The sequence below is a fragment of the Ammospiza caudacuta genome, chromosome 6 (genome assembly GCF_027887145.1).
Source record: "Ammospiza caudacuta isolate bAmmCau1 chromosome 6, bAmmCau1.pri, whole genome shotgun sequence".
Classification (NCBI taxonomy): Eukaryota; Metazoa; Chordata; class Aves; order Passeriformes; family Passerellidae; genus Ammospiza; species Ammospiza caudacuta.
This window is the reverse complement of record NC_080598.1, coordinates 50,667,947-50,689,084: the sequence shown is the minus strand read 5'-3', so window position 1 is coordinate 50,689,084 and position 21,138 is coordinate 50,667,947. Positions and strand designations below refer to the sequence as shown.

General features: G+C 42.4%; 1 protein-coding gene across 1 annotated transcript in view; it reads left to right on the top strand.

Annotated features, from left to right (window-relative positions):
- Positions 1 to 4,382, top strand: part of PRIMA1 (proline rich membrane anchor 1) — a 46,378-nt gene extending 41,996 nt beyond the window's left edge. The window contains exon 4 of the mRNA XM_058807633.1: positions 3,518 to 4,382. Within this exon, the coding sequence (XP_058663616.1) occupies positions 3,518 to 3,617 (100 nt within the window). The 3' untranslated portion in view covers positions 3,618 to 4,382. The remainder of the gene's footprint in view (positions 1 to 3,517) is intronic.
- The last annotated feature ends 16,756 nt before the right edge of the window (positions 4,383 to 21,138 follow it).

Here is a 21,138-nt window from a genome sequence, read left to right as displayed (position 1 = left end):
CAGTTTTACAGTTCAGGACAAAAGTTCTGTTCCCATGTCAAAGTGAAATTATTCTTCTCAAAGCTTAATTTATCACACCTATAATGAGGTGTGATAAAGTCATGATTAAATTAATAGTCTGCTCTGTTTTTACTTGATTTTGTCTGAGTAGTCATAGACAGAGATTTTCTGAAGTGTGTACAAATGGGACACAAGGTGAAGCCCTTTCCTAGTACTCTACCACATAATTGCCTTATAAACAGTAGGCCTATGCCATATTGACACATTAGCCAAAGCTGGCAAGGAGGGTTTTGTCAAATACACAAACTAAGTTTTGTGACTAGACATGATAAAGGGCCAAAAACTATGTTTCCTCTAAAAAATTTTCTAAACATAGAACATAAAAATTGTGTTTGAATGTGCACTGACCTTTATCCAGGACTCTGCGGAGGATTGGTACAAGCCAATGTGACAAGCCAGTATGAAATTCTTTGATAAATAAGATATACAATGTGATCAGAACTTCATCTGAAATTTTAGCTTGATGTGTGAAATACACTGTTAAACAGCTGTTTGATCCTTTCTTGATTTTAGGACTCGCACAAGTTAATGCATGCATGGTGGAGAGGTCATTATGGACTCTGAGGCACCATTTCAGGCGTGTGCTAAGCTGTACAGAGTTGCATGGCCAGAGTTTCATTGAGAGATGTTTGGCATGAAGACCCAATTTGTTTGCTAAACAATGTATAGCAAATTATACTGTCAAAACAATGCAAACCACTTATTAGTGAAAAGCCTGTTTTGCCTGCCACCAAGTGAGTATGTCACAGCCATGAATAGTTCCCTACTCATTTCCTCACTAATTTGAAACATCCCTTAACCAATCAAGAGCAGCCCTGGAATGGAAATGCATAAATGTGTGTCCATAGCTTATAATCTGAAAAGGAGCTTGGAGCATTACACTTTGGAAGATGATGCACAATTTGGCTTATTAGGCAGAAAATAGGATAAAAGGGTTCTCTTTGGTGTGCAAGAAACTTTGCATGCTTGGATCTCAACAGTGAACAAAAATTGGAGTAAAAAGAGTTAGTGGCTCAGAACTAGAGGCACACAGAGAACCAATGCCCTAATGCAAGAGGGCACTTGAAAACTCACAACAAGCCAAAATGACCTTGTTTATCCAAATACATGGGCCAATTTCATCATTGTGACAAGTGCATACCAGTGTGCCAAGCCAGTGATTTAAATTATGTACCTGGGGCAAGTCTGACCCCAAATGCCTGCCTGTTGTGCATTTGAAAACAAATGGAGAGAAGGAGTTAAGCAGAGCAGTCTCCAAGCCTGAACTTTTGCATCTAACAATAGTCTTTTCATTGAGACTCAGGGAAATGAGTGCTTTGTTTTGCTAGCACTAACCAACCCTGAGCAATACACAAGGCAGAAGCAGAACCTTGATAAAATCTCCATTCCCCTATTTGCAGGCTCTGAAAAAATACTCTTCCATTGCATGCAAGTGCCAGTGGTGTGACATCCCTGGCAACCTGTTTAGCAGGGTCTGCAGAGAGATCTCACCAAACCACCCAGGTCTGTGCTGGGACACCAGCCCAGGGAAGGGAGAGTGCAAATTTCAGGACAACTGAAGCACTGCATCTTAAAATCACTACTAGAAAATGTAGATAAAATGAGAGGAAGACATTTTTTAACATAAAGAAAGAAGTCTAGTTAGGGAAAGAAAATGGAACTGGAGAGGGGCAGAAATATAGGAGATCAAAGAAAGACGGAGTAAATAGGAGAAAAACAGCAAGTAACAGTGGCCAAAATGTCTTCATTTTTAAATTATTGATAGGTTTGGAACTGAGAGAAAAGAAAAACAAAAGAATTTTTGAAAGCAGCAGAGATGTATAGACAGCCACTTCATTTTTCCTGCCCTGACAAGAAATAAGCACTGCCATCAGATTCCCCATTCTTCCTGTCAGGGATGTGGTGTGGTGGATGTGTGCTTTCAGTGTCTCAGAAGAAAGACCCCATGACCTTGTTTCAGATTCAGACAGGCGCTGCATGTTGAGCACTGAAAAACAGTTTATCAAAGCCCTCGGTCTCCTTAACTCTTGGTCTCCTTTTCCATTTCCATTCTCTAATAGCTGCAATCATGACTAATATTAACAAGCTTTAACTCTTACCAGGTAGAGGCACAAAATATCACAATCAGAAGTATTTTCTTTGAGATTACAAGCAAACAAATTTACCTACCTGTAATCACTCTCCATAGAGCTTTCATTAATACTTTGCTAAAATCAAATATCATTAACCATTTTGTAATAATTGCTGTTTGTTTTGTTAAACATTGATGAGAACGATAGCAGAGAATGATTGTTGTAGTACATGTATCTGGTCCTCTTTTTGCCCACAGGAACACCTTAAACTCAAGACACTCATGTCTGAAATATCTGTGTGGAAAGCACAAAGCTTTTTTCCTCCTACTATGTTTAAAGCTTCAAGTTAAGCCACTTTTGAGAAGGGAAGTTGTGGGGGGAAGTGGTCTGTTCCATGTCCATGGAACATGGTCTGTTATAGGACTTAAGCTCAGGTGTCCCTTTTCAGAGTAACTATAAAATCCTAAATAAATTATTTTGCTCTGTAATGTACAGATGCTTGATAGCTTTCTGCACTTGTTGAGAATTTCCTGAATTTTCTCACAATTAACAGTGATCCTGGACTCTGTTAGCAAATAGTAGGAGTGGCCACTAAACAAAACAAGAAGGCAATGGTGCTGGGTATGGTAGGTCACAGCAGGCACCATGTTTCAGTCTCTAGCTCAGACCCCTAGAACCTCACCTCTATCTGGGCTAGCAGACTAGCCTGCCTTTACTGACAGTGCAGGGAAACACAAGTGCCTTGGGCACAAAGCATCTGACATATTTTGGGTATCCACTTTAAGCTGTTCTGAACTGTATTTGAAAGCACCTGTTTTTCTCCACCGGCTGTGGAGATTGTCTGGGGTGGTCACCACAGGTGTGTACATATCTGCACTGGTCGCTCCTAGTGACTGAACACGGTGGTGTTCTCATGACCAGTGAGGCACTTGGGTCCTTGATGGACATTACTGGTCATCATCCCAGTTTGAATGATATGACACTCTGAGGAGGAAGGTCATGACTGCCCCAAGGCAGAGCCCACCCAGCACCCAGCCCAGCATCCCAGAGATGCAGGTGGCAGTGGAAGACATTCCTTCCAGCAGCCTTCATCTCATGCAACAGGGACACCTGTATCCATTAACAGACTGGCATGGGGACACCAAAACCACATCATGACACCTTAGGATCAGACATGTCACCTTGCAGGTGGACTGTGATACTTGACAAAATTATCTGCTGCTTTGGACTGTGTTCAGAAAGGGAAAAATAGACAGAAGTTTGGTGGTATTATTATGTACCTTACATGTCCTGGCTTTTGATCTGTATTGACAAAGAGGATGTTGATCTCTGTTTTTCTTCTCTCCCTTCCCTGCTTGTACATCGCCAAACGTGGCTCACCCAAGGAAACCAATGAGAAAAGAAGAGAACGGAACCAGTCGGTCGGAATATGCAATGACCTCCTCCCAGAACAACAAAACAGTTGATAACAATGCGGTCGTATAATCCCCGGGAGCCCGCCAAGCGCAGGAGGTGGCAAACTTTCAAAGCACACACACAGAGTATGCAAGGTGGGTGAAATGAGGCAACCAAGGGAGCTCTGTGGCCAAGGACTTCATTTCAGAAACAGCGCACGCATCAGTGATCCAGAAGAGAAAACCAGGCTGCTCTCCAGGCTTGCTGCTGCTCCAGGGGAGGATCAGCTCACCCACCTGGGCTGCCCAGAGGAAAGGCCTCGCAAAGGCATAAGCACTGCATGCTGCATCCCATGAAAGCCACGTTGCCATGCCTCCCACTCCTTCTTCTTCCTCTCTTCCCCTACTTTTGTGTTTGAACTGAGTGTCACAAAAAGCTTCTGGAGCAGGATCTTTTGAGGAGAAGGTGATCTGCCAGAGTGGCAGTAGTTTATCACAGATGGGTCAGAGGGAGGTATCTCCCTCTAAATGGGAGGTGTCTACCTCTACATGGAGAGATGTGTCACCTATGTGCTTCTCCAGCCTGTGCAGCTTCATACGCTGATGCTTCATTCCTTTCATTCTTACTATTTTGTTATTACAAAGGGAACAAAGGTTTCTGTTAAACAATCAAGCAAAATTGCCCTGAACTTGTGACTTATCCCAAGAAATTTATCTGTGGTCTGGTGACTATGCAGCTTTCATGGCTGAAGTTTTCAGGCAGAAGAAATTAAAATGTAAGATTTTAGCAATTAGCATTGCTATTGAAAGAGAAGTGCTTTAAACATTATGACTTCATAATTAGCCTCCTTTTTTGCGCCACACTTTTATTTTATCTTTAAAAGTGTTCCTTTGTGAAACTCCTTGTTTCTTTGTGTTCATGCTGATTCTCCAGGGAAACTCCTACAGGAAAGATACTGTTTACATCTTGGTGTGAGTGTTGGGGCAGGATTGTGCTGAAAGGACTAGAAGCCCTTTGAAATTCTCTTCTTTCGCTGGTTAGTGTTGTTCCCTCAAAGTGTTGAGTCTCCTGAACTGATGCACTGAGGACGTTGCAGGTCTGGCTTGTAGGACCACTTTTGAGGGTCTGGTAGCTGGTTGTGCCCACATTACCTCAGTCTCTGCCTCTCCTGAGCTCGGGCTGACAGTGGTGCCAAGTTCAGCATACAGTTCAGTATACCTTCCATTACATGATTTGATGATTATTTAAAGCAAAGCTGAATCTACCCAAATTCATTTCATGTAGGATCTCAGGTCAGACTCAGCAAGTAGCCCTTAGGATAAAGGTGATGAGACTAGTTGAGATGCTGGTCTTTCCCTACCTCCTGAAAACGTTCCTTCGTGTCATATCTTCACCTGTATGTCTCCATTTACCTCTGTGCTGAAAGTAGTGATGAAGTCAAAGACAAATTTACACCCTGGCGTCTTGTCTGGACATAAAACTTTGGTACCACTCGGTCTCTGTGTCTGTGGGTAACTCCCAGGCACGGATGCAGTCTCGCTCTGGGACCTGGCTGCCCCAGCTGTGTTGTCCCTCAGTACTGCAACACACCAATACTTTCAGTTTTATACAAGGATGTGCCTGAACTGCAGAAATCAGACCTGGATTTGGAGCGCATTCTGGCCTGTGGGTAATGTGTCCCTGGGATGTAGAGTTTGGTGTTGTGGTAGAGGAAGACAATGTTCTGCAGATCTTCCCCAAAAAAGCTCTGGAATATTCAAATCAGCAGTCTCAGCTCAGGCCCATCTGCAGTTTTCTATTACCTGTCAAACAAGAGGGTGTATGTAAATACAAGTACCTTTTCAATGATAAAATGAAATGCTGCTATATATTGCTCTTGAGAAATTTATGTAGTTACTCTTTTAGCTTTTTAGTCTGTCATCACTATGTAGAAGTTTAACTGCATAAAATTATTTTTTAAAGTTAGACTTTCTTGGAAAGTGAATGCAATTGCAAATGTGAAAGGAGGCAAGTAACCACAAGTATGATCATTCCCAGCCACATTAATGTTGTGTGCTTGTGCAAGACACAGTGATATATCCTTAGATCCAAAGTGGGATTAAAATTAAACAATTTACAATTTGAGTCTAGTATCCCAAATGTCAATTGCCTAAAGCACTTAGCCCCTAAATACTATAATAAAAATATTGCAAGTATATTTCTAGAATATTTTTAAGCTATAACATTTATTTTGGTGTAGTTACCTATGTTTGCCTTTCTTTTTTTACTCCAGTTGTTTCAGCCTAAATGTAGAAATGTGGCATAGTTTGAGACTGGTTGCATGTTTATCTGAGGGTATAAAGTATGAATGCAGATAAGTTGAGCATAATATGGGCTCAGGATTAGCACTTTCTCCTAAAGGTTGTTGATTTTATTTGTTTCCTAATACAGCTTTAAAGGCATGTTCTGTAAGGTCAAAATCACAAAAAGGATTTGTAGGTAATTATGTCCATCAAAATATGTCTGTTTTTGCAAAAAAGAGTAAAAAGAGATGGTCACTAAACTGTCTGATTTTCAGTGGTATCAGTGATAAAATGTCCTCACTAGAGAAGATCCTGATGATGACATAACCCACAAGCAAACCCAGCCTAGGGCCCATGAAAACTCTTCAGGAAAACATAACCTTTAAAAACTTCCTGGAGAGTGAAGAGGCAGGGCATTGCAAGGCACAGCACATGCTGCCTAGGATCTATTTCCAACTCTGCCACTGATCTGCTGTTTACTAGCAAGTGATTTTGCCTCTCTGTGCCTCAGTTTACCCATCTGTATAATCACAATAAAAGTAGGTACCAGCTCTGCAGCAGCATTTTGAGAGAAATACACAGCTAGCAGCTTATTTGCTAGGTGGATGTACAGTATCAATATATGCAACATGCTGATAAATGTCTCGGGCACATAATTGCCATAATAGTTCCTGAGCAAGCATTCCTCATGTGCTTTTATAATGCATAAAAGAAAAGCAGCAGCAGACGGGCTGAGAGCTGCTCTTGTGCTCGCCCAGACCCTTTGCTCTCAGCCCTCACGTGGCAGCATGGCAGGAGAGGTGGGAGGTCTTGCATGGGGCAGCTTTGCCTTCAGATTCCTGCCCAGGTACAGTTGGGCACATTGCACCAAAGGGATCTTGAGAAAGGTGCTGGGAAAAGTGTACTGGAATCAGACACAACTCTTCAGAAAAGGGAGGCTGGACAGGGGATGTCACTGAGGAGTGATTTCTGAGGCTTGCTGCTGGGGTTTAAGGTTGTGTTTAATACTCTACAGACTACTTGCAAAGCTTATGTAAGAGAGGCTTCTGTGCTTCCTTACTGTACTATAAATGCCTATACTGTACTATACCTGCCTAGCTCCATTGACAAAATAGTCACATCCCCAGCAGATGTGAAGGTGGCCAGTTCCTACACAGAAGGTTCTTGCTGTGCTCTGCCCACCACCAAAGTCAGCAAACTGCTGCGCCCAGTCTGAGGGAGAGCAGCAGCTCCAAATCTCTTCCCAAGGATCACCACTGGCAGGGAATGCACTCAAGGGCCTGAGCTGCCAAGGGTTGAGTTTCCTCGTTCCTCACAAGACAGGAAGGTGGAGCTGAAGCCGCAGCCCTGCTGCCCTTCCTGTCCCACACCTGACACAGTGGTGTGCCCAGGGAAGCATTTCTGCCTTGGACAGATGCTGCAAAAACAGACATGGAAAGGAAGGGGAAAGTTCTACAAAGTATAAAATATAAATACATTGATATATATCTATACAGAGACCTGGTTGTCCACTCTTGCATACTACATGGTCACAGCACCTGGAGAAAGTGGGGACACCCTGCTCCAACCCAGTCATGACCATTGAAGCTGCCAAGCAATGGAGAATCAGGCCTATGGTAGATATGTATTTACTATACTCCCTGCACCTGTACAAACAAAAATATATTATTTTAAACTGCAAAATAGTGTGTTTAAATCAATGCATGAATGTAAATATTCTAAGATCTGCCTTCTTGACTGTGTACCACATGTACAGATGAAAACGAATATTGTTTATAGGAAATCTGTATCAGTGGTTAAATGACTAAAGAGAAAAAAATATCAAACTTAATGTTGTCATGTTTCTCAAACAAGCCATTAATGTATATTTAGTATTTAAGGATTTTGCTCAATAAGTATGTTCTGTACCAAAAACTGTGTTGCATATACAGATTGTGCAGTACCCTATTTTAAAAAGGCACCATAATTAATTTTTATTTTAAATAAAAATGTACTTGTAAAAACTTAGCTGTGTCCTGTTGGTTATGTAGCTGAGAGCATTGAATGGGGGAATGGCTGCAGTACCTCTTCAGGCACTCCTCTTGTTACCCAAATTCACCAGACATGATTGAAGTAAGGCTGAAGTAATTCTTCAGGGACTGCCAGGTACCAGCGAGCTCAGCTAGCACCTGCCCTGGGAGGGGAGAATTCTATTTAAATAGGGAAGCATTCTGGTTGTCTTTAGTTCCCAGGACATTATTCCCTAACAGTTTTTGCTGGTACCTTAGAAATTGTTTCATGTCCCAGTTTGGAAAAAAATCTTAAGTAAGACAGAGTAATAAAAATCATCCAGCACGGCAGGAACATGAAGGGTCTGAAGCTTCACAAGTCTTATGAGGAGCAGCTGAAGGAGCTGGGAATGTTTAGTTTGGAGAAAGAAGGGCTCAGGAAAAACCTTATCTCTATCTACAACTACCTGACAGGAGGTTCTAGAAATATGGAGGTCATTTTCCACTGAGAACAAGTGATAGGACAAAAGGAGACAGCCTCAAGTTGCCCTAGGGGGAGTTTTAGATCAGATATTAGGAAAAACTTCTACCTTTAAAGGGTTGTCAAGCATTGGAAGAGGCTGCCCAGGGAAGTGGTTGAGTCAGCAAACCTGGAATTATTTAAAAGACACATAGATGAGGCACCTGGGGACATGGTTTGGTGGGGAATGTGATGGTGCTGCATAAGTGGTTGGACTTGATGATCCTAGAGGACTTTTCCAACCTAAACAATTCTATGATTCTATGATGCAAAGTGGTTGGGGGTCAGTTTAATGAATTACAGCAACAGCCATTATGCCACAGACTATGGTATCTGTCAGGTTTAAATATTAGACAGGTTTTGCAGAAAAAAACTTTCACGTGAAAATCTCTATGAGACCACTGAGAAAGAAAATGCCTCTGGAAGGCATTGACACCTGCTTCAGGCATCAAAACTGTTGGATCAACATCCTTACCCCCATCTGCAGAGGCAGAAAAATGTCACTTTGCAGAGCAGGGCACACCCTGGTGTGGTCCCTCAAATCCTACTAACCCTGTCAGCCCCAAATTCATTGCTGTTTGGCTGAGCTCTTGTCTTGCTTTAGTCATGATGAGATGGTCACAACAAGCAATGGGAGGACTGGGTGCAAATCTGATTAGAGTACAGTAAAAAAGCTCCAAACCTGAAACCAGGGTTATGTCTTGAGTACAGCTGAAAACCTTGCTATATAATATGAGGTGCAGCAGCTTTGCTGTGCTGAAGAGCCTGATGTTGCCCCATGTGTTCTTCCTTCACCACCCCAACACTGGGAACCAGTGTTATGATAGCCAGAGAGAAATTGGATTACTGGGGTTTAATATCATTTGAAGAAGGAGAGAGAAATTATAATGAGAGAGATGTGGATTCTGTGATTCTGCTAATATAAAATCATGGAGTGCTTTTCACTGGTTTCATCTGGGCATGTGTTGCCAAGGTCTACATATTTTTAAAAGATGCCCAGTACAATTAGTTCCAAATCAGAACTTTCTCCATTTCTGAAGGATGCTTTTATTTGCGCATGCTTGATTCATGCAGATATAATCCTTGAGCACAAAGCAATCAAATATTTTAGAAAAAGAAAACAACAAAAAACAACTGACAGCTGATGTTATAGTATGTATTAGTCTTCAATTACTGGCGTGTTAACATTTTTATTATTAATATAAGTTTCTTCCTTATCAAAAATATCCCTTCAGAGCTGATATTTCATTAATAAAGATTTTATCTATGCCATTTCCTTAAGGTTCTTTCATAATTGTAATGTTTTCAACCATATTTATAGCACAGAAACAGTTTTCTAATTATGAGTTTACAGAGACGTAGCCCTTGAAAGTGGCCTGAATATAAGTTTTTTGTATTCAGAAAAAAATACTAAGAATGTTAATATCAAGATAGCTGGCATTTTCTGAACTTGTTTTACTTTTGGCTTTAGTTAAAACAAACGCACTCACTGCAACATTTAAACTCTTGTCCTACTGCTTCTGTCTTGCCCGATGGCACAGTTTGCTATATCCATGGGGATTGGCATTTCCCTGGTTAGGCTGAGTGTCCTGCCTGCCCAGCCTGTGTGGGTGTGAGATCCAGGCAGAGCTGTGAGCCCTGGCATGGGCTCCTCACCTGAACAGCCAACACAGAGCTCTGGGGATGTGCTGGGAGCCACAGGGGAGGCAGCAGTGCCTTGATCATGTCCCTCAGGGGATATTTTCTGAGGAGAGGAGGGATGGTGCAAGTGCTGGACACAGTGTGCAGCACCAGCACCCACTCTGAGCCCTTGTTTCAGGCAGTCATTGGGAAAGTTAAGGTTCAGTAACAAAATTATTGAGGCTGGATGTGGGTTCTTAAACCCCGTGTATCACGTATTATAAAATTCTATAAAAAGTATTACGTCCATAAAGGAAGCATGATTGCACTGAGAAGAGTCCTGGTCAGCCTCCAGGGGTGCTGGGGATGGTGCAGGACAGCGCAGACCCAGCTCTGCCTCCCCCAAGAACTTAGAGAAGAAAATCCTACGGGTTTAAATCCCTCCCTTGTTGTATTGTAGCAAGGCTTTAGGAAGCTGATTTTATCATGTGTGCTGGCTAGATATATCAAATCTTTTTTATGGCAGTTGATTTCCTTAATCTGTGAGCTCTCATAAAAAAATAGTTAAATGGTATTTATATATATCTGCCTGAAAGTATTTTATATGATATATCACTGTGGCTGAAAGAGAAAGGAAGTTTCTTTGCAAATAGCAGCTGGCTGTTTTCCTTTGCTATGCCTTGATAGAAATTTCATTAATTCATTTCTGTGCAGCACAAAGAGAACTCAGAGGCGGAACGTGAATAAATTTCCGTTTAGGTTGGGCATCACTTCCCCCTGCACACGCAAACAGAAATGCTTTCAGGATTTAAGTTTCATTTAACACAGGCCTAGTCGGAAGCAGAAAAGAAAATATAAAGAAAAGCAGCAGCATGGCAGACACATCCCAGTGAATGAGCCTGTGAGCCAGAGACAGCCTCCCCTATTTTGATTTGTAATTTGAGGATAATTCAATTAGACATTTCAGGCAATTTAAACATTCATGCATTGTCCAGCACCAAAGCATGAACTGTTCAGCAGCAAACGAGACCTGACAGCCTTAGCAGGCTGAGTGAAAATCCCAATGTTTAAAAGGAAAAGCTCTCATCTAATTGATATGCCTACCAGAAAATTAAAAAAATAAAGGGGGGAGAGGAGGAGGCTGTGCAGGAGGTACCATGAGGGTGAGAGAAGTACAAAGGGCACAGTGAGGGGCATGTCCTGGCTGTGGGCTTCACACCTTATTTGCAGCCATTTGCTAAAAACAGAATATTTCAAAGCCTGTGTGTTCCTTTTAACAAGGGACTAAAATATAAATGCACCTGATCACCCATCTGCTCACCTCTCCAGAGGTAGCTGAAGGCAGGCAGGCATTCAGGAGCAAAATGGGAACATTTTCATAAGCAGCTGCCCATGAAAGCCAGGTGCCCCTACCACACTGAGGTAGCTGAAATCATCACCCCATGCCAAGGTCCTGGCACTGAACCCACACAGCAGAAGGTCCTGTCTGGACCCACGGCCCACTCAGGTGACAGGGAGAGGCTGGAGAGCAGGAAGCCCCTCATTGTGCCTGTTTCATGCACAGCAAGGCACTGCACAGCCCCCTGCCCAGCACCCCCTGCTTGCCCTGCCCACCCTGGCCGCCAGCAGCAGATCCCTGCAGCACAACACGAGGTGCATGGCTCTGTGCCCACAAATGGAGAGAGATATTGGCTGCTTGGCTGCTGGGGTGATAGCTTAGTGCTGTTAAACACTGGGTACAATAACAATAATAACTATAACACAAGAATTTCAGGTGGAATTTCAAACAAGGATGTCTCAGAGGCTGCTTACTTTAAATGCATTGTCTCTGGTGACCTCTGGATCCAGGGGAAGAAATGCTATTTGTCTTGTCCCTGGGAAATTGCCCTGGAAGCAGCAGGTCACCCTCACCTATCGACCATCTGGCTGGCAGACAAAACAGCTTTGACAGACACAGGTCTGGATTGCTCAAAGTCATTCCTTTGGAAACTTTTAGAGGCAGGTGAAGAAAGCATCAGGAATCATCAAGTAAAAGTCTTCTGGCAAGATACGTGCCTCTGGTGTTCCTGCAATGGCCACGCAGAAAATCTCTGGAGCTGAAAACTCACCTGTAAAACTTCCCAGGAATGCATCACACCTACCCCATCTTCATCTTAACTATCATGCAGGACCAAGTTTGGATGGTAAAATCCCAAAAAGTGCATACACTACATGTGGTTGCCAGATACAGTGGTACTTTTCCTTGAGTCACTCTATTTGAAGACCCAGCATTTAGTGTGCCTATAACCTACAAAGCTGTGAACAGTTTGTGCTGAAATTTTCCATGCTAACACTCTGACCTTTGCATTTGTCCAGGAGTTGCAGAACACTCCTGTTGCTTCCAAGAATGATATTGGGGGAAGAAAATACTGAAACAAAACCTAGAAGTAACTTCTGACTGCTTTATTGAGAATGTCTAATTCCTTGGGTGTTTGGAATTGGGATTAAATTTGACAAGAAGATCAATGCTTTTATCATCAGTTACAAGCTTCTGGAAACTCATGGTTTCCCTTCTTCAGAGGCCATTTATCCTGGATAAAAAGTCCACTGAAAAACCTGTCTGAGGTGAGATTGCTTCATCTCTACCATTCCAACTAAAATTAAGATACTGACTATCAGTCAATTCTTGTTCAAGAACTATTCAATATATGTGACTAAAGTCAGGGGTAGAGCTAAATAAAAGCAATTCAGCTCATTTATTTTTTTAACACTATACTTTTGGAAAATCAAAAGCATTGTAAATTAAGTTTAAAATTACTGGTGCTCAGCAAGGAAGTTTGCTGCTCTTATCTTGGTAGAAACAGACCTTCGCAGAAAAGAGATTGTATGGTGTCCACAAGGTCACATGCTGCCTTTAATGGCCCTACTAAAAGCAGCAGAACTACTCCATAGTTATATGCATGGGGAAAAGCACAGAAGTTTATTTTTGTAACTGTAATGTTGTGTTGGAATAATGTTGTGTTGTGTTGATAAGATACCAGATGGAGCCAAGCAATTTTAGAATTAAAATTTATAATTTCTGAAGGGGAAAAAAAAGTATTTTCTGAAATGCTACTTAGTGTACAAACATGAAACTAATCAATCATAAATTTGAACAATGCTCTAAATTCAACACTCCCTTAGAGAGTCTAAGGAGTTTTGACTTACCAAGATGAGTCCTGTGATGAATTCCCATTTGGTATTTCTACTGTGTTGGCTGATGTCTAAACATCATGACAGATTCTCTGGCAGCACCATGTGATCTGAATTGGTTCCATTCTGCTGTCAGTACCTTGAGGAATATCAATAATAGTGCACTGTCAGTTGTTATAGGGGAGAAGAGGTTTATTTTAAACACCTGTGACTTATGAAGCCTAAGCACCTGAGGCAGGATTCCTCTCATCTAATTTTAACCAAACTGAAAAAAATGTAGTGTTTAATATCTCCAAGCTCTCCAGAACCTTGTTTTCAATGGAGAAAGATAGCAACTCCAGATGGCAACCCATCTTACCCTGAAATAAGTACCTGTGCCTGGGGGAACAGCCCCATTCTCCTTGGTCACACAGGGACAACTGCTGTAGCATAGGACAAGGCTCAGAGAGTCTGAATTTACTGATGCTGAGAGGGAGATGCTACTGCACACACAAAAAGGCAGTTTGGCAGGGTGGGTGGTATCCAGTCCAGTGATGTCTGATACTCTTCTTAGTAGAAAATAATTTAAAATCAGGTGATTATAATCAATAACCAGAATACAAACAGTCCATCCAAAATTGGGCATATTCATACAAATTTGTGAAGAAAATGCAACTTTATTCTGGCGAACACAGCCAATTAATTAATACAAAAAAAATTGTGTTTATACAAATTTAGGAAGTATACAATGTCATAAATGTGATGAAAACACCTTTTCTGTGTATGTGTGTATGTGTGTGTATGTGTGTGTGTGTGGATACAATATAGTTCAGCCTGCCTAGATGAATGTTATTCTGAAAATAATAATTCTTGGGCAGACAATTCCTTTGAGGTCACTTGCACAATCTGGTGAGGCGCCCACTGAGGGGACACCCAAAGAGCCCACGGTGCTTCCCCTCACTCCCAGCCTGGAACAACACACAGCACAAGCTTTCCCAGCAGCTGTGGGGCCATGGCTGCTCAGAGGCTCAGCTTCTCTCTCTGGAGACAGAAACCCCAACTGGAACCTCAGGGAGGTCTGGAGAGCACATGGGAGAGGAGCCCAAGGTCCCAGCCCAGCTTACTGGCAAGGGCAGCGCTTCATTGTTGAAGTGAACATGGAAATGGAGGTTGCAAATACATTAGAGCATGAAGCCCCTCTCCCTACAATCCTTATTCTTTTCTAGGTTACTGCAGCAGCCATAGGATACCCCTTCAAATCAGTTTTTCCTCCTGTTTTGAGCAGTTTCTGGTACGAGGGGAAGGAACTGGAAGCGAACACCCCTCGAGCCACTCACCCCAGGGCTGGAGCTGCACGTCTGCCCAGCCTGGCTGCTCACACGCTGTCAACAGGAATGACCAGAGCTGCCCCAAAAGCCAACTCGACCCTTCTGATGGCTGCAGTCTGTCAGTGTCACCTGAATTCAGCTCACACTGCACAGACATGCCCTCTCTCCAAGGGAACCGAGCAGCTGAAAACAACATGACACTCCATCAGCTTGGGAAAGCTCAGAAACAATCAGCACTCAGTTTGGCTTTGTCTTTTCAGGGATTTTCTGCCTGGACTTGCATTTAATCAGCAAAAATAAAAAAGTAGAAGTAATTAAAAAAAAAATAGAAAATCTAAAATACACTAGCTACCAACCCACCTTTTCCCACATTTCAAACTCAAGCACCAGGAAAATACACCTTTATTCCAGGAATGTTCTTGTCAATGCTATTTGTAGCATGAAGGGATTTTTTTTTAAATAGCTGTTTCACAATTGTTTTTCCAACCTGTTAACTGGTCTCCTGCTTACACAAACAACTTCTCTATACTTGGTGAGATCTGCTTCAGGATACTTTGTCAGATTAAGCATCAGTCTCCAGAGTGTGTCTGGAAAACAATCATTACATAAAATCTTGCGTTGACCTGTATTAATTTTCAACTGTAACTGAATTAAGACAATGGACTGCAAGTGATGTGTGTGAATGAAATAGATCACCAGCTGAGGCTGCAAACTCTTGATGCTAGATCAGAGAGGGGAATTGTAATTATCAAAGGTGTTGCGGAAAGTGCAGTGCCCAGCAGATGATCGTGGCTGCTAATGATTGAGGATCTGCTGAAGCTGCCAGACCTGAGGAGCTGAGGAGGGGAAGCAGAGTTGTGTGGTTCATGGGTTTTACAGGGTGGTACATTAAATGTACTTGTTTGAGTGCCTGGTTTCCCATGGACCTGGCTGGTGTAATACCTTGACTGCTGCTGGGTTCATGATCAGGCTTTCCAGACTAAAGAAAGGGAGTTGTTTCACACAGAGTTCTGGGGCTTGGATTAGGGCACATAATGTTTGTTGAAACCAAAGTATAAAATAGTTGTCTAAAATATCCTTTTGCATGAAAGAACATATTTGAAAACTACACTGGAGATGAAAAGTTATTCCATATTAGAATTTAGTACATTTTATTCCATACTTCATATGCCATGAAACAGACACAAGTGATACATAAGTGGTGAGATTATTTGCAGGCTAGAGGGGAAAGCCCTTCAATAACAAGACAGAATTGGCCCCCTTATCATATGATAGTGATACTGAACTAATATACATTAGACATGACGTTTGGATGCTGAAGAAAACTTACATTCTGCATTTGTTGTGATGATTTACAGCAATGAACTTAACCCAAAAAATGCCACATAAGTGCTCAGTGTTATTAATAATAATCATTCAGAGAATTCTCAGATGGATTGCTTCAACTTCCTTTCTGCAGAAGTTCTGGTCTCCTTTTGATTCTGCATGTTCATTTCATTCCCTTCTAATTAAATGTGATTTTTCTCAGTGGATGCTAATTTGTTTTTATTTGAATGTTTGACTCAACAGAGCTGAGCAATGAGCATCCCTCAGCACTCTCCACCTGACCACTCTGGCTCAGCCTTGCAGCCCCTTGTGCTGCGTGGAGCCATCCTTAGAGAAAGCCACAGCTCTGGAAAAGCACTGCAGGGAAAATTGTCCTGTTTTGATGAAACCCATGGTGCAGATCATGTCTTCCTCTCTGGACTGATGTTGAGTGGTGAGCACTAGGCCAGCCTGTGCATTCTTGGTACAACTTTCAGGGCATCAGTTTTACTGATAGAATAAAGGAAACATGCTACTGGGTCTTTGAAATCTGAAAGTAGCCTGGTAAAAGAAGTTTTTTTTTCCTGGTTCTTCATCTCTGTCATTCACATGAACCCAACAAAAAGACAGATTTTTAGCTAAGTGCCACAATTTCAGACTAAACTTAAAACCTCTCTCTTACATTTAAGAGCACCCTGATGGACACCATGTGCATCACAAACCAACAGTGCCTCAGGAGACATTGCCAGCTGTGTGGAATCAGGGATTTGATAGGAGCTTTTCTCCAGGTCAGCTGGCAGGCTGTGGGTACCTGTGTGGGGCTGCAGAGATGTGATCTGCTCTCCTTCCCCAGTGGCACAGGAGGCTGTGGAGGATGTCAGGCTCCAATGGACTGCAGGTACCCAGAAATTCATCTCCAGACACAGCACTGCAGCTCATGCCACCATTTGGTTTCTTCTTTGCTCATTGCCTACATGGATATAATATCAGAGAGAATTTCATTTTGTTTGTTTGTTTATTTTAAACATAGATGTTTTCTGGATTTAGCTTGCACTTTAAGGGTTTGGACAAGGGGAGAGACCTAGCTGTGGATATCCTGTGGGATCTGTGGAACATCAAAGCCCCGGTTTCACCCTGTGAAAGGGGTAACAGACAAACCATCTCCTGCTGACTGTGCATTACCCCTCGTGGGTCACAGAGTGTGACTGCTCACTCTCTTAGCCAGCATTGGTGAATTGAGTCTCAAAGTTGAGGCAAACTGAGACACCTGTTTTGGAGACATTGATGCAGGGCTCACAAAGAGCATCTGCTTGAGTCAGAAGAAATTTTTTTTCCAGTTCCCCAGGGCACTAATTATTTCCATATGCAGCAAACACCTCCCTGAAGGCAAATGTGACTGCTCAGGCAGAGCCCCTCAGCTCCTACTGGAACATGCACCCTAGGTTTACTGGCAGTGGGTGTTGTAGGAAAGGGTAAACTTGGCAAAAAGTCATTTGTCTGATTCCATTTCCAGTCACTAAGTTCAAATGATTGAGGCAACAGAACTGAAACCACACTTCAAAATTTAGTTCTCTTTTCATTTCCTTTTCCTCTTTTGTTCAATATTTTGATTTTTTTTATTGGTTGATTCTGTTATCATGAGTGACTTTTTTTCCTACTTTACATATTCTATAGATGGTATATAGCAATTTTTTTCTTCACTAAAAAACCCCAAGGTAATGAAAGAAAGAACTGTCTTATGGGTAACTTATCAATTTCTGATTGCCAGCAAAGAACAGAAATAGTGCACAGTCTTGCCCCACTAATATTTCATGCTTCAATTTTCCCTCCCATGGAATTGTGCTACTTCATTCAAAATAGAGCAACTGCCATAAATCTGCTCCATTCATAGAAATGAGCTGCTATCTTCACCTTGTAAAAGGTCACCTCCCACTGGAGCAAAGGATTTTCAGTTTTATTGACAGCAAAGACACTTTTCTCCTTTCACCAAACTGTCAGGAAAGAAAAAGTGCTGCAGTTCTGAGCCTGCATCTGCTCTGTTCCCTGTCCATGTGGCTGTGGTTGCTCCTGCACAGCCCTGTGCTCTCAGCCCAAGGATGCTTCCAGCATCCCAGAGCTTTTCATTACCTTATCTCCATTATTTAGGGAAACACAGAACACTTCTCCAGACAGGTTCCAGGGCGCCAGTTTATCTGCATTATTATAGCAATGCTCCTTTATGCACAGTACCCAGCCTTTCCTTAAAATCAATCACTGCCTGATTAATGTTCTGTAAACAGGGGATCTCCACAGCAGTACTGGATGTACTGCCCTCCCTATGTGCTCTGCTGTGTTTCACTGCTTGATTCTTGTTTTGCTCTTCTGACATCACCTGACTACTTGCCTTATTCAGTCACTTTAATTTTCTGTGGTGGAAATTACTGCTTCTTCTTGCTGCTTTTTTCCTTGGCATTTTTTCCTTTTTGGAAGAAACATATTTCTTTTTCAATGGATGATGCAGTTCAAAGGCTGTGCACCTTTTCCTAACTTTCCTAAAGAGAACATATATGCTGGCATTTTCTTGTAAACATTCTAAACATCTGCATCCCTTCTTGATTTGCTTGTCCAAACCAGATAGGACAGGAAGGTTTCTATTTTTCTTTCTAGCTGGGGGAGAAAGTTCATAAAACAAAAAGGAACATACCTCAGAGAAGCATTTAAATCAGAAAATTATCTACCCTGAAGATGTGAAAATCAATTTTGCTATATTTTTCAGTTTCATAAAAAGAAACGTCAAAATGTGAATATATGCAGCAAAATTGGCAAAGCCTCTTAGGCTTCCACTGCCCAAACAGGCATAAAACTTAAACTGTGTCTTATGGTCTAATGTCAGCAGGGCTTGGTTTTTTGTTGTATGTGAAAATGTTCTGCAGAAGTTTTGAGGTATTGAGACAACACAGAATCAGAAAAATCAGATTAAAATTAACACTGCTCAAATGTGGAGTTAAAAAGAACCAACAACAGCAAGACAAACAAGCAAAAAACCACAAGGAAAAATGATGCAGAACCACTCTTCTCTAGAGAGAGCCAAATCCATTAAGCTAATTAGTTGAGCAGCTGATGTTCTGACTTGACATTGTTTCTTCATTTAGGATCGTTAATTCTTCATGCAACAAGATTTCTCATTATTTCTTATCCAAACAAACCCCAATATCTGGATATCCTTCTGCAAACAGTTTGCTGATAAAATTTTCCTCTGAACAGTCACAATCTGAAATTTGAACAGTGTGACCTATGTGACCTATTACATAAATTCTATTTTCTCTTCTCTTGTCAACCAGTGACGCACACTTTGTAAACAATTTCCTTTATTCCTCCCTTAACAATTGGTTTCAATCCAAAAGAGCTTTCCTTTTGAATTTTTAATTTTTTTTTTTTTAAAGCAGGGAGACATTTACTATTGTGTAAATCCCCATTCTGTCATGTTCTTCTCACAAAACATGGACACAAAGAACAAAGGCAGACCCCCAGCAGACATCCCAAAGGAGGTGGCAACCAGTCTGTCCTGCTGGCAGAAAGCCTCCTCCAGAAACATCAAACACAAGGATTGCTGCAGGTATGTACAAGCTTGCTTGTTCTCATCAGCTTTCACAGCTTCCCAAAAAGTGTTCCATGGGCTCCAAAGGGCCCTGTGTGTTGAAAAGACATTGAGTTGGAGAGTGAAGACACATCTGTGCTCTGAGTGCAGCAGTGTACAGAGGTACCTTAGCTGGCACTGAGTGAAAAATCACTGAAAGTAACACCCCCATTTTCATGTCAGAGTACAAACAGGCACACATTTGGAGGAGGACCTGACTCCATTCCCTTGCAATAACTCATTCATGCATCTGTGTTTTGTATAAATATTCATATATTTGAAGAGCGCATCCATCATCCCTCTTCTCCATCCCAATGGAGCCAATGGACACCGACTCTCTGTGACGCTGAGGGAACAAGCAGCTGTCCTTCAGGCTGGCTGTTCCACACCACACTCCCAGTGCAGCAAGCAGGCCGGTGAGCTCAGCCCACAGTGAGCACCAGAGTCCCACTTGCCCATCCCAGAGAGAGGGAGGGCCAGCTGGGGAGCAGGCAGGCCAGCAGACTGTGCCACTGTGTCCCCTCCATCACCAGGCCAGGCCTCAAAAGGCTTTGCTGGCTCTTCACTACATTTCTGCTCCTTTCCTCCCCCCAGAAGTTTCTGAGATTCAAGGCTTGGAAGTTCTTCTATCATGACAGGAGAAGTGGGTGCATTGCTCAGGGTCCCTTTGGCCTCTCTGTCAGGATAAGGAGAGGAAAGTGCCTGCACCAGCCCAGAGCTTCCCCCTAGGTGAGGGACACAGCATTGCTACCACTGTTTCTGGGATGGGCAATTAAATTGCTCCATCACAGACTCACACACCTGCAGGAGCTGCACAGAGGGCACTTAGCAGGAAATCCTGCAGAGCAGGGAGCAGGCAAATCCTGCAGAGCAGGGAGCAGGGAATAGGCCTTCAGAGGGCAAAGAGCTTCTTTTCTATTGCTTTTCCTACTCCACCAGGCTCTATAGAAGATGAATGACCAAGCTTGACTTTTAGCAATTTAATTTTCTGAGTGGGTTCTTTCATTGATCAAGAAGTTGCCTATTTTGGGCTTTACCTGATTGTCTCTGAATTGTTACTCCACACACATGCCTGCAAGCCAGGTGCCCTGTGACATCTCTGCTAAGCTAATCACTCCTGCCACTGAAGCTTAATAGGTGTTACTCCTCTGCCATGCAAGGCCTGAAGTTGTTCTGCTGAGGAAAATTGAGTAGAAATTGGATCTGAGGAGAAAATATTTTCTGCAGGATAAGAATTTTATATAAGCCTTAACCTTTGACAAAAACACCTGATCAAAATTAAGGAAATTAAAAGTCTGCTTTTCTAAGCAGCAACATTTTTTCCCCAAAACCCCCAATTTTCTTATGTGTCTGGAGAAAAAAATGCAGGCTGGATTGCCTCTATGGGCTGGATTCTGCCATCCCTCATGCTTTGAACCCACTCCATTGCCCAACCCAAAGCTGTTTTCACTGCTGGTGACTGCTGAACAATAGCACTGGATTTTGGTCTGGTAATTGCAAAGTTCCATCTTTTTTGGTCTTTTGGGGTGGTTGGTAACTGCATTTCCAAGCTCTGAAGGAGTGAAGAGGTTCATATTTTTAGAAGAATTTTCCAATCAGCAAATCATGCCCCACGAGAGGGACTGCACACACTGTCCCTGAGGGGGAAAATGGGCTACAACTCCCTTGTGCAGAAACAGCAGCTTAATGTTCCTCTCAAGCATCACAGGCAGGTGTCCTGCATGTACCAAGGAGCTTCTTCAGGGCTACAAATCACCCTGAAGGCATCAGAAAAGTACTTTGTCATGAATGACCACTGGTAG